The following is a 13,657-nucleotide window of genomic DNA, read 5'->3' on the forward strand; positions in this document are numbered from 1 at the left end:
AGAGTACGTATGGTAATGTGGCCATCAAGAGGAGATTGCAAGTAAATACAAATGAGCCATTTCATTATGTTTCATCATAAATTGGGTAATAAATAAACTGTGTAATAAATAAAATAAAATAATGTGTAAAACAAAAACATGTTACATTTAAAATTAAAACAAGGAACAGAACAATACATTTGCCCTAATAGTCACTCAACAGGGCATCTGCATATGATAGCATATCTACACTCAAAATAAGCAAAATCTGGTGAAAAGATTTCAGGCTTCTCTCCCTAGATATATAGTAGTAATAATGAGTTCTTAGCATCATCCAGAAGGATAATGTGCAATATCCTATTCAATTAGGCTTTCCAATATGAAAGTTGTGACTGTGCTCTGTGTTTATTCAATATAGATAGAAAGAAACCATCAAACAGCACTTTCACACAACCACACTCTGGATCTCTTTTAGGAGTTGGTTAATCACTACAATATTATATATGTTCCTGGTGGGACGTGGGTGGCGCTGTGGGTAAAAGCCTCAGCGCCTAGGGCTTGCCAATCGAAAGGTCAGCGGTTCGAATCCCCGCGGCGGGGTGCGCTCCCGCTGCTCGGTCCCAGCGCCTGCCAACCTAGCAGTTCGAAAGCACCCCCGGGTGCAAGTAGATAAATAGGGACCGCTTACCAGCGGGAAGGTAAACGGCGTTCCATGTGCTGCGCTGGCTCGCCAGATGTAGCTTGTCACGCTGGCCACGTGACCCGGAAGTGTCTCCGGACAGCGCTGGCGCCCGGCCTCTTGAGTGAGATGGGCAAACAACCCCCGAGTCTGTTAAGACTGGCCCGTACGGGCAGGGGTACCTTTACCTTTACCTTTATGATTAACAAAATCGAGTTTTCATTTATGTGGCAAAATGTTTCACTTTCCACCTTAATCAGCTGCTCTGATATATAGTTGTTGTTGTTGTTTTTTTAGAGAGAGAATTACTGTTTCCTAATCAACCAAGCCAACTATCAAAATAATCCAGCTTTGATGGCGATGTAAGACCTCCTACTCAGTATTTCACTGAGGTCATGTCAATGTAACATCTCCTCGAGTCAGTAAAGGGCAAGGAGTTTCCCACCACAAAACCACTGGCAATATATTGCAGGTATAGTAATCTGTGGTCAGTGGTAGGCAGGAGAGCGAGATACATGATAACTGAAATCCAAATGAATGCATTATTCATATTACCAGCACCAGGCATCCCATTTAATTGGTGTTTAAATCATATTGTGCACAGCGTACCAAACATTAATAAAGTCCTAGGAAAGGATTGTGGTTAAAGAAACAAGTATGAAGCAGGAATTCTCACCCTTCTGAAGTTCCTGATAACATACGTTTTCCATAAAATCCAATTAACTTGTGATTGTTTACTAGAGATGCAATCCATCACTTCAGTGAGGCTTGCAAGGCTGTGGATTACATCCTAAATTAGCTGTTCAGCTCATTATTTTAAACAAACCAGGGGGCTGCCTTTAAGCTACTGTTTTTCTTTCTCTGGTCTCACCATCTCAATTTCACACTAAATATGTCAACAAAAACAGCACACGGACCTGACACAGTCCATACCTAGTCCTCTCACGCAACGATGGGCCCCAATTAGTGCTACAACCATTGATCAGGTCTTGCACTAGAAAAAGAAAAATAAGCACTTAAAAGATAAATATATATATATATATCCATGATTAGGATGGGTAATCCCTCACAATATCTTTCTTCCCAGCCAATGCCCTGCCCTTTCCCTTTCATTCCTAAACCTTCCCCACCCTCGAAACCAGTCTTTTCTGGATTTTTGTTTTTAACTGTTTTTACTGATATCTCTGTTTCCTTCTTTTTGTAAGCCACTTTGTGGGTTGTTGTTGTTTTTTAAACAGTTTATGCCCCATATAAATTTGATGAAATAGAGAAAATAAAAAGATTCAGAATTCGTTTATTTAACAAAATGCATATGCTGCTTGACTGTAAACAACACAAGAACCAAGTTTGACCTTTCCCTATACAGTATCTGAAAGTCTGATGCAGGCAGCAGGAGCTTTGCTTCTTTGTTTTCAATTTCCCTTGCTAGAGCACAGTAACAGAGAAGCAATCCCATAATGAGAAACCTCTCCCTGGATGCAACTCAGGTTGAGGACAACAGATGTGGGAGGGAGGAGCTTGAGGACAGGCACACCCTGCACCTGAGTGTCAGATTCACTTAGGAAAGTGGTTTAGGATTATTGTTTACCTTTCCCTCATGGGAATGCTCCTTTGCTTTGTGCTCCAAGGAGAGATTAAACAAAAAACAAACAAAACCCAAACCACCTTTCTTGCATTGTCAGATATTGAAGAGTGGGTGATAGGTACAGATATGTTTGTCTGCTAGCAATTGACTAGAATTTGCAGAGGAAATCTGGAAAAAGCAGATAACTTGACACTTTCACTGGAATTCTCTCAATTGGCTACCAAAGCAAGGGAGAATTTGCATCCATTTTCATACAATTAGCAGTACTGTGTGTGTACTTCAATATAAAAAAAAATCCTTCCAGTAGCACCTTAGAGACCAGCTAAGTTTGTTATTGTTATGAGCTTTCGTGTGCATGCACACTTCTTCAGTAAGTTCACACACACTTTTAAAAAAGCAGTTCGTTCCTCCTTAGAATTCAGTGCCCATTTTGAAAGCTATGCTAGAAACCAGACCACACACACACACACACACACACACACGAGACAGCTTGAGATCTAGGCAAAGGAAGTTTTTCTGCCCAGTGAAGGAGCTTGTTTCTGTAAGAGCAGAACTGCACACCAAAGAGAAAAGGGTTTGTTGGGGTAAGGGGGCACCACTTCTTTGCTAAACGCAAGTGGGGGCAGCAAGGTGGCTGTGAAATGAATTTCCAGAGGGCATTCCAGATCCTGTGAGCTGCTCCAGAGTTTAGACAGGGCAGAAACAACATTACCCCAAGGGCGAGTCACCATATGGCAGCAGTTCAGGTGGTACAGAATGGAGGGAAAGCCTTCATGGGCTGAATATGGCACAAAGGCCTGATGCTGTCTACACAGCTACCCCTTCACAGATCAAGCAACTGAGCCAAACTAGAAATGTGCATAAATACATGGCTGCACATCTTGTTTTTCCTTAACTAGCTACAAGGGTAGCATGTCTGATTCTTACTGGGAAGGGAAGGTGGAGCAGGGGCTTATATCTCCACTCTCCCACCAATATCAGAATGGAGATCACACTCACATATAGAGCTAAGAGCCTTAAAGAGAGAAAAGTCCCCAGATGCCAACAAATCAAATTAGGCCTGTATTGCCGCATGGGGCTGTTACCACCAGTACATTTCCTGGGGAACTACTATTACATCAGCTGCAATGAATTAATCATTTATTACTAGAGGATCTTGTTACCAATACATTAGTAATAGCAAATGGGTTATTCCTGACCAGAACACAAATCTCAATTAAAACTCACCAAGAGATCTAAAGAAAGGAAAGGAGAAGGAAGAAGATAAAGGTAAATTTGTGCCTTTCTGTTACAGAAGAAATACCATAGGTATGATACCATAGTTCCCCAGAATAAATATAACCTTGCACAGAGGGAAATAACACCCAAAATCCACACCTTTAATGCCCAGGGGAAAACTTGTCAAAACATATAGTACCAAGGAGATTCTTGCCTGCTAATTAGAAATATCAGCACAATTTCATCAGAATGTATTGCTCCTTTGTTGTTAAGAGACAGATTCTCTAAGCAAATGGTATTAACTACTTCCCAAATGTATTATCCCAGGAAAGCCTCTTCAATAAATGTTAATGATTAATCGGTGCCTTCATTGTGAAATGTAAATTCTATTAATGAAGTAGGAACAATGAATGGGTCTCTCCCCAATGTCCGCCAGGTAAAAACAATTTTAATTCATCTCTCTTCATTACTCAAGAAAACTATGCTAAGATATATGACCAGATACCTTTGGGAAACAATGTTTGTGTTCATCTGGATTAGAGAGAGATCCAGCTACAGGAGGGCCCAATATTCAATATCGCAAAGACTATCTGGGGAATTGAGAGGAGATAATGAAAGCAACCCACATATTACAGAGAGAGATTATCAGATGTATATCCATTATAGGGAATAAATACCTATTTCCAGGCAATAATTATTCTCCAAGATTTCACTAACACAATGCAACCGAGGGCATAAACCTGGTGTGACTTGGAAGTCGCTAGGCAACCAAGTCTACCAGGCAGATACTGGTGGACCCCTCATCACAGACAGCTGGTTTCTCTAGAATACCTATATTTTCCTAGATAACACATTGGGATAGAGATATTTCACTCCACTAGTTTTGGCTACAGTCCAACAGACAAGGCTGGTTTAGGGAAAGGTCTCTCAGAAATGTGTGCCCTTTGGAAGGTCAGAGGTGAAATTATTCCCCAAAGTCACAGGAAGCCTACATATGGACCAGCAGAGAGATCATCCCTCTCTCTGCCCTCTCCATGCAATTAATTCTGGTTTTCCTGGAGCCCCAGGGTCAACCCAACCACAGCATTCCATGCTACACCTTTTATGATCAGGCATGGCTGATCATGCTACAACGAAGTTAGGCCAACCTGAGCTGTGAATCATTTCAGACATAGTAATAAAATAGGTTTTCATGAGAAGGTGAGAAAAGCACAGAAACATAATCTCCATAAAACAAGTTACATACTTCCAGTTCCTCATCACCCACTTGTGCTCTCTAACCAATTCGTGATATGGAAGAAATCCTGTGCCCAAAATGCTAATCTTTAAAGACCTCCAGCAGATTCACCATTCCATTCATAGCTATACAGTGGTGCCTCGGGTTACATACGCTTCAGGTTACAGACTCCGCTAACCCAGAAATAGTACCTCGGGTTAAGAACTTTGCTTCAGGATGAGAACAGAAATCGTGCTTCGGCAGCTCGACAGCAGCAGGAGGCCCCATTAGCTAAAGTGGTGCTTCAGGTTAAGAACAGTTTCAGGTTAAGAACGGACCTCCGGATCCGAATTTAGTACTTAACCTGAGGTACCACTGTATAGGGAAAGGGGGCTGAAGTCTAGTTCAGTGACTGTCTAGAAAGCATAGGGTGGGAGATATTATACAACACAATAGATCATTTTGAGAAACATCTGCATGTGTAGTGAAGCCCTACAATAAAATGTCTTATCAGGCACGTCCAACAGGTAGGTTGTGATCTACCGGTAGATCACTGGACGTCTGTGGTAGATCACTGGTAGATCACTGGCTCCCCTCAAAGCAGCTGCCCTAAAAAAAGCTCATTTTTTTTTGCCCTGCACCCCCCAAAAACGGGGCTTTGCTTCTCCCTAAAAAAAGCTCAACAACAACTCTTTGATCCGAATGCATAAAAATGGGCCTTCCTCCTCCCCAAAAAAGCTCAACAACTTTGACCTGAACCCCCCCAAAAGGGGGTGGATCACTGCCAGTTTTTAACTCTAAGTAGATCACAGTCTCTTGGAAGTTGGCCACCCCTGTCTTAGATGATGTCTTGCAAAGATAATTAGTAAGGATCAAATAGGATGTTCTTAATGTAGTCTCCCTCACCTCGTTTCATAATGACGGTGATTTATTTCATCCTGTTCCCCGTAATATACTCTGTTTATCATATGGGGCCTGCAAGTTCCCCTAATCCACTTCCTTCCTGCCCCATCATACAACCTATTATTCACATCACATGAGGAATTATAAATAATCAGCTCAGGAGTCTTGCAAAGGAGACTGGTAACAAGTAGTCTTTCCATACTTTAGTGAGTTTTAAAACCTAACTTTTCACCAGGTGTGACTTTGCTACATTCCCCAAACTACAAAGTAATTTCTGCAAACAGAGCTGAAACCGACATGACAGCAAAGGGAATGGAAGGTCAAGATTTTAATTCTTCTTCCTGCTCTCAGCTTTCAAGATCAGAAGCTTTCCCTTGAGAGAAGCAATGTGGATTTCACAAAAGATCTTGAGAAGTCTGGTCATATGACACAAAATAATAAAAAGCAGTGCCAGAAACTTGGCTGAGAACAGCGTCAGCAGAAAGGAAAAAGAGAAATAGGTCAAGAAGTAAAGTTAGGAAAAACGAATATTGTTGTTTTTGCAGCTTTAAGTTTGCCTCCTTATGTGCATTTTGACAAGATGATCTATGGAAATGTAATGTCAGAATGATAACATACTTGTCACTTATAAAAATGCAACTAATGCAAAGCTCCAAAGGTAGTTCTGGAATTTACACTAAGTTCCCTTGAGTCATGTACATTAGATTGAATCAACCTTATTTTTTCATGGATCTTTAGTCACTCCTGAGTGCAAACCACTGCATTACAAACACCTGCCTTTCAAAAATAACACAAGAAGTGCCTTTTTAGAACATGGTGGTCCCATGATGGAATACAAATAGCCATGGGCCCAGTTCTGGGGAAAGTAGAAATTCTGAGGATCTGACACAAAATGAAAGAAAGCCATGCATGTCAAAGCACACAGTGTGAATGAACAGAACAGACAGATAACTGCAAGTGAAGACACTGGAAGAAGTGCAACACAAGGGTGGTTGCATCTCAACACCATCATACCCTTGAACTCTGAATTTATTTATTTTAGATGCTGATCACATTATTTTTCCATGGTTAATATTGATTAGAATCCCAACTTCACCCACAGCTAGGCATAGAAAAGGGTAGTGGAGAGAGAGGGTAATCTATCCTCCAACTATATGGACCATGAGTGGCCCTCCTTTAGTGACTATAAGCACAGAGCAGGGAAGAAATAATGTCTTTCTCCCCATTACTTTATCTCATTTCTTTTTAGTAGAAGTTGACTATTCCCATATCAATTTTGCTAATTTTGAGTTAACACTCAGCAGCTAACTATATGTCACATGCAAATATATACATATAACAGAGCCCCCGAACCTTGAAAAACAACAGAACAACCACTTTAGGAGGCAGAAAATTGGGGCAGAAAAGTGATGGGCAGGAAAAGGGTTACGTTCCCCATCTCCACTGCTATTTCTCAGCTCCAGTTTTCTCCCTTCCAAATCTGATTTTCTTTTCTAGAGTACTAAGACTCTGTTACAAATGTTTGAATTCAACATACAATTAGCTCTATACAATAATACATAACATTTCCTAATGGGGATGTGGAAGACTCAGATTCAATCTCTAGGTTACCTGGGTGGCCTTGGGCAAGTCTCCCACTCTCTAAAACCTCCTTCATTAGGGTTTTTCTGAGGATAGGAGAGTATTGAAATCCAGCCTGAGCCCTTGAATGGAGGGGAATGATTACCAAGATCTCATCATCCCAAAAAACTATCACAGAAAACTATATTGTTAAACAAAATAGAAGTCCAGCAATACGAGGAAAAAACTCACCCCTCTCATAATCATCCTCAGCTACCGCCTTCGCTTGAAGTCTTTGAAGCTTTCTTATTAAGGATTTTATCTGCATTAATTAAGAGACAATTAACAGTATTTCTATGAATCTTTATTTTCTATTGAATTCAAATCTATATAACTGCATATATGATCATAACATTTCAAGTGTGTCAATTTTGGCACACTTAACTAGAAAATTTCTGAGGATACTTATGTCTTATAGATTTCAAAAGCAGGACAGAGCAGGCATCGAGATATTAGAAGAGCATTTCACAAGCTGTCAAATGAGACAGGTTTCGTGTTTGATAATATCCATTCACATGCAAATCTGAAAGCACAACTACAGAACAAACTCTGAATTCCGTCTCCTGCCTTTCATGCTTCAGCCAAGAAATATGACGTCAAATAGTAATAATTCTACCTAATTTTAAAATAAGCCTGAAACCATTAAGACTAAGCAGTGAGCTAAGAGCCAATAACCCAAGGGGAAAGACCTCTGTGAAAGAGGGTGGAAGTGGCATGGAGGGAGCTATGGGGAGCATAACCAGGAAAAACCTAATAGCAAATGACACTGTGTTGGTTGGCTGTTTATGTATTGCCAAAAAAGGGAGCGGGGAGGAAATGCACTACCAAAAGAGTAAACATTGAATAATATTTATATGTATAGAGGCAAATAATATGATAGAAGTGGAAATACATCTCACCACAGCAGGAAAGACTGTGGCCTGGTGATCTGTGTGTCTGCCCAGTCTGCTTTCCCAGCTGCTACCTGCTGGTGGCAACTTCAAGGCCCCTTTTAAACTGGAGTTGGGCAGAAAGGGACTGGAGTTGACAGAACGGGAGTAGGTATGGTAGGAATTTTTGGAAGAGAGGAGAATGCACACTATGGAACTAAAGGACCAATATTATGGAGGATGCACTGCAGGGCATGATGGGGCTGAATTTTGCATGTTGATTAAAACTAGCCAACAACAGTTCCATAACCATATTTTCCAATCCGCATACAAATGCCACCAATAAGTGCAACAACTGCTTCCTGTCTTGCACAACAAACTGTGGATTTGATTTCAAATTCCTATAACACAAAACAGGAATGAGGAAAGACGCTAACCTTTAATATACTTTGGTTGCCCAGCAAGCAGTCCTGTAGCACTGGCTCATATTTCTTAATCAGGGAATCCCAGCTGTGATCGCTAACAGTGTTACTACTTTCATAGCCTGAGGTCACAGAAGAACCAGCAGATGCTGCTTCCAAAGACTCAGTTGAACAGGAAAATGCAGCATTCGAATGTGAAAGTGAGTGTGATTCACAATCCTGCACTTTATCATCTTCTGCAGTCTCCCTTGGGCACTTGTGATCTTTGCTACACAGAGAGATGGATGAAGCCCACAGTTCTTTCCCTGAAGTTCTTTGTCTCTCCCAAGGTACATGCAAAGTAACATTTTCTGCTCTTCCTGTTTTGCATGTTTGCCAAGCTTCTTTAGGCTCTCTACAATCTACTGGGCCTCCAATGCTGTTTGTTTCACAAGATGAATTTAGCGAGAGCTGTATGAAGCTAAAACTTGAATTAAAGTGATTGCTTTCAGATTCCTGGTTGTTGTTCTCTTCCTTCTGATCCAAAGCATGCATTCTTTCCTTCTCCTGTGTTCCAACAGGAAAAGCAGTCTCCTTCACAGAGTCAAGCAAATTAGTCTGCTGTGAGGATGAGCTGGATGCAGGCAACAGATCTCTTTTATAGATGGCAACCACAGGACAAACAGGTTGAATTAGATCTTCTGATTGCTGCACTCTGAAATCAGCCAGGGGTCTGAGACTGTCTGCTTTACTTCCAGCAGTAGGCGATCCAGTTGCCACATCTGGGGAAACCTAGGGACTGTTTACACAAGCATTACAATGTAATGTATCATTTTTGCATCGCCTCTTCAGAAAGCAATTTTTAAATTCTCTGTAGTGTTTTCTGCCATTATGCTCAAGCCCTTTGGGGCCGAAGGGTTCACAGTCAGAAAGAGGCTGAAATCCTATCTGCTGCAGCACTTCTGTTCTCATGTATCCTGGCCTCTTCACCACCCTCTTTTTGTGAAAAGAGCCTGCAGGCAGTGAGCCATCCTGGACCTCTAAAATAAAGAAAATGACAAAAGGGTCACAACAATATTTTGCCTTGTAAGGGAACAGCTAGTGGAGAAAATTACTTCCCTGAAATATATACATAGGCTTAGCTTTTAGCAACATAATGCTGCTGAGAAGTATAAACTAAGGGGCTGGCATCCGGTATAACACAAATTTCAATAGCCCATGTATTATTCCATCCATTCAAGTGGTTTGTGCCCACATTTCTCAACACATTCTCCTACTTTTCCCAGGTCTGTAATTTCACCACTTTTGTCAATCTATTTAAATGTGTGCACATTTGAAGTTGCACATTTGAATGTGCTCACTATTTAAGCAATGAACCTGGATTTTAGAGAGAACAATACAGATAGAAGGCAAAGAACCAGCCAGACTGGTTTAAAGCTGGCTAGGTAGCACTCTTATTCAGATGACACCTATCAGCCTAGAATCTAGAGATAACAAAAGTTATTATGCGGAATATATATCTGAAATGTTTTATATAAAAAGATAGACTTAAGAGACTGATATCATTCACTGTAACCATTTGGCTGACATATTTGGCTTATAAATCTTGGGATTATGCACATTATCCATTATGTGTATAGATCTGTATCTGAATAGACAGGCACAGGCCTTGCATATGAGATCACGCATTTTGGATTTCATTCCATCCCTAGATACAGGGACAAGATGTACGTACACATGTCTAAGTGTACATTATGTCAGCCATTCAAAGTGATTGGCACATGGACAGCTAACTGATTGACCCATTCATGCCCTAGAACCCCTGGTTTTCAACAGCATTTAACTAGGGCATTGAGTTTTAATTTCCCCAAATTTTATAATGTTTGAAATATTTTATTGTTTTAATGTATTGCAAATTGCACTGGGGACCCAAAAACTGCCTAGTAATGCACATATAAATAAAATCTTGCAGAGTACCCTTCTCCCCACCATGATAAGTGGAATGTCTGACAATGCCTGCTGGTTATTGTAACCCTGCACACATTACTGTATTAACTTCACTCTTCCTTGTACTCCATTGACAAAGGCATAGGCACACAGCCCTGGTGTGACGTTGTGATGGATAACCCTCTTCCCCCACCCCTTTTTGTTCATGCCTTTTGAAGGCTGCATGACAGTTGTTTTCTCTCCACCTGTGCTGTCCCTCATGTTGAAAATTTAGCAATAAGATTCAGACTGCCTGCTGTTAATGTGAAGAATAATAGTAGCTGGACCATTTTCCTATTGCCTATTTCCGATTGTAAGCTCCTTGGGGTAGGGACCTGTCATATCAGTTCCTTGCAAAGCACCATGTACATAGATGGCACCATATCACAGAGTGCTTCTGTTCCATTTACAATCACAGAAATTCCTCTGTGTGCCATAATCCAGCTGCATTTCACATTCAATTCCAATTTTCAACTTTAGCTTCAGACCTGTTTTCATGGCCTGTTTTTATTTTCAAACATTAAACTTTTATGATCTACATAAGTGCTTCCACACAGTTTGAGCCTAGTATGGCTTTACGGATAAGTATATAGCCGTACTCCAACACATAAGGAATATATAAACCAGTTTCTATCAAAGACCTTGCCACCATTTTTAGGTCCAATGCTTTCCCAAACCCTCTGAATATATGAAAAACAAAACTGTTGTGTTCTGAGAGAACCACTGGTTCAATTACCCCAGTGTTGTGTATTCCAACTAGCAGTATCTCTCCAGGGTCCAAATCAATGCCTTCTGCAAAAAGCTTTCTCCATCTGAGATATTTCTGACATGTTTTGCCCCTTTGAGGTCTTTCCAACTGGCCAATGACTTCGCCTTGGTCCCCAAGTTACTGCCAAATACCTCAAACCCCAGTCAGAATCACTCAAACATAGGAGCCAACTCCTAGGGGCTGAGGTCTCTTTGTACACCCCCATTAAAGTATTGAGGTGGCCAATCCCCACCCAAATTTGATTGCCATTCAAATAGTGTGTGCACGCGCCACACCTTTGGATCAATTATGTGGAGTGGGGCTAACCTGCTCCCCCAATATTTTATTCAAGTTGGCACCCCTACACTCAGATAGCTCCAAGCTGGCACACACTCATGCCCAACCAGCCCCAATGCTCCCTAATTCCAGATCTACTGTCACACCAACTCACTCCTCTTCTCCCTGAAGCCCCCATTCCAACAAAATCTGAGTCCCTCCGCAACTCCTCCCTTTAACTGATGCAATTACCACCACAGAACCCAGCCTTATGTTTACCTTGCCAGTCTGGACCCAACAACTAGGATGCCCCTATTTTCATCAGAGAAGTGTTGGAGGGTATGCAACTATAAGAAACAGCGAGTGAGAGAATACAAAAGAATATACATGCTTTCTCCCATCTTTCTCCTCCCTCATAGCAGAACTATGGCAGGAAAGGACAGCCCATTTGAATATGTGTTTGTTGCTTTTAAAGAGAATGCACCTATCAATTTCGCAGTTTTGCAAAGCCTTCAAATATACCTTCATAAGCCTTCAAGGATGGCACCACCCAGTGAAGCAAGGAGGCACTGAACTACACCAAGTCAAGTCATAAAATGAACTGATTAATATTTGTTTGTTTGTTTTTCAAATCTGCATCACCTTGCTGCACAAAGCAAGGTTACAAAGGCTGAAATACCACCTGTTCATTTAAACACACCCACATACACAGAGTGCAAAATTTAAGAGCAATATATACCATTGCTGTAATATATCATTAAACGATAGCTTCTTATAAGACTGAAAAATCCTTTGCTGCTTTCAGTCCCCTTGAACATGTCTTTAAATGGCACACTACAGTAGAGAAGTGCATATTCAGAAAGCAGCGACACTGCACACTTTTGGAAACAGGAGGAACACCAGCTGGCAAGTTGCTTCCTGTTATTCACATTACTGTACTCTTAACTAGAGGAAAGATCCTTCTTGTAAGTTTCCTATTCCCAGAAGATACCATCTGCTGCAAGTAGTCATGGTTTAACTTTAAGCAAGCCACTTAAACTGTTTGGGTTAAAGAAGAACATTTTACCTTGCTGATCAGAGTTCTAGTAGGAAACAACACTAGGAGTAGGCTTGCATCATTTCAGATGCATACACTCTCCCCCCCCCCCCATGGGCTTCCGAAACTGTGGTCCATGGATCACCAGTGATCTGTAAGCTTCATTCAGGTGGTCCACAATATATCTGTAAAAATGCAATTAAAAATCCTCACATTACAATTGCTACCACAGGCAGAAAAAAATCACTAAGTGGCATACCAAGACCCTCAGCAATTTTCAAGCAGACTGAGGAAATTTTGGGGGGAACCACTGATCTACCCTGTAGGATTTTTTTATCCAGTTCAGCTTCCAATGCTTCCACAGGGGGGATACACCAAAAATGTACACCTAGTCTTCTGGAAGAAAGTACCAGAGAAGGCATAAACCGACACAGAACTAAAGGTTTTTTAAAAAGAAAAAATGCTTTATTGGTTTTAAAAACAAAACAAGTACAAAACAAAATATCTAACGATCAACAAAAGGCAATCCAAAATCAACACTCATTACAAAAAAAGAAAAGATTGGATTCACATGTCACGAATTCCAACATGACTTCTGTTATGTACTGAAGTTCTCACCCTGGGCCAGCAGGGGGATACTGTAGATAGTTATGCAAATAAGGGATTGAAAGTGACGTTCAGTGATTGGATAGTTTTAGTAAGTTGCTACAGTTATGTTGTACTGGAGCTCTATATAAGCAGGCTGACTGAACCCTTCAGTTCAGTTCTGTTCTGCCCTGTGAATAAACAAGAGCTGTTTGAAGAATCGCTGTGTCGTCTGATATGTTCACCCACAACTTAACAACTTCCAATCCCCACATTGTGGTTCCTAAATTACATTACAACTGCGCACTTAACGTTCTCTCTCATAGGTTGTTCAATTGTGTTAATTTTGTAAAATTCTCTTATTTTATGCAGAAGTCAATCCAGGCCTGCCAAAGAATTTAGATTATTACAATGTTCTTTTAGATATTCTCTGTAAATATTCCACTCTTTATTAAAAAATTGATCGGTATGGTCTTGGAATCTTGTTAATCTTGCTAGCTCTGCATATTCTAATATTTTATTCTGCCAGCCTAATTTTGAGGGAGTAGCATCTCCT

At 40.8% G+C, this 13,657-nt stretch overlaps 1 protein-coding gene across 1 annotated transcript in view; it reads right to left on the reverse strand.

Annotated features, from left to right (window-relative positions):
* Nucleotides 1–13,657, reverse strand: part of DISC1 (DISC1 scaffold protein) — a 153,637-nt gene that overhangs the window by 121,443 nt on the left and 18,537 nt on the right. Inside the window, 2 exon segments of the mRNA XM_077925795.1 lie at nucleotides 7,393–7,462; nucleotides 8,507–9,510. Coding sequence (XP_077781921.1) covers nucleotides 7,393–7,462; nucleotides 8,507–9,510 — 1,074 coding nt within the window.

The sequence above is a fragment of the Podarcis muralis genome, chromosome 3 (genome assembly GCF_964188315.1).
Source record: "Podarcis muralis chromosome 3, rPodMur119.hap1.1, whole genome shotgun sequence".
Lineage (NCBI taxonomy): Eukaryota > Metazoa > Chordata > Lepidosauria > Squamata > Lacertidae > Podarcis > Podarcis muralis.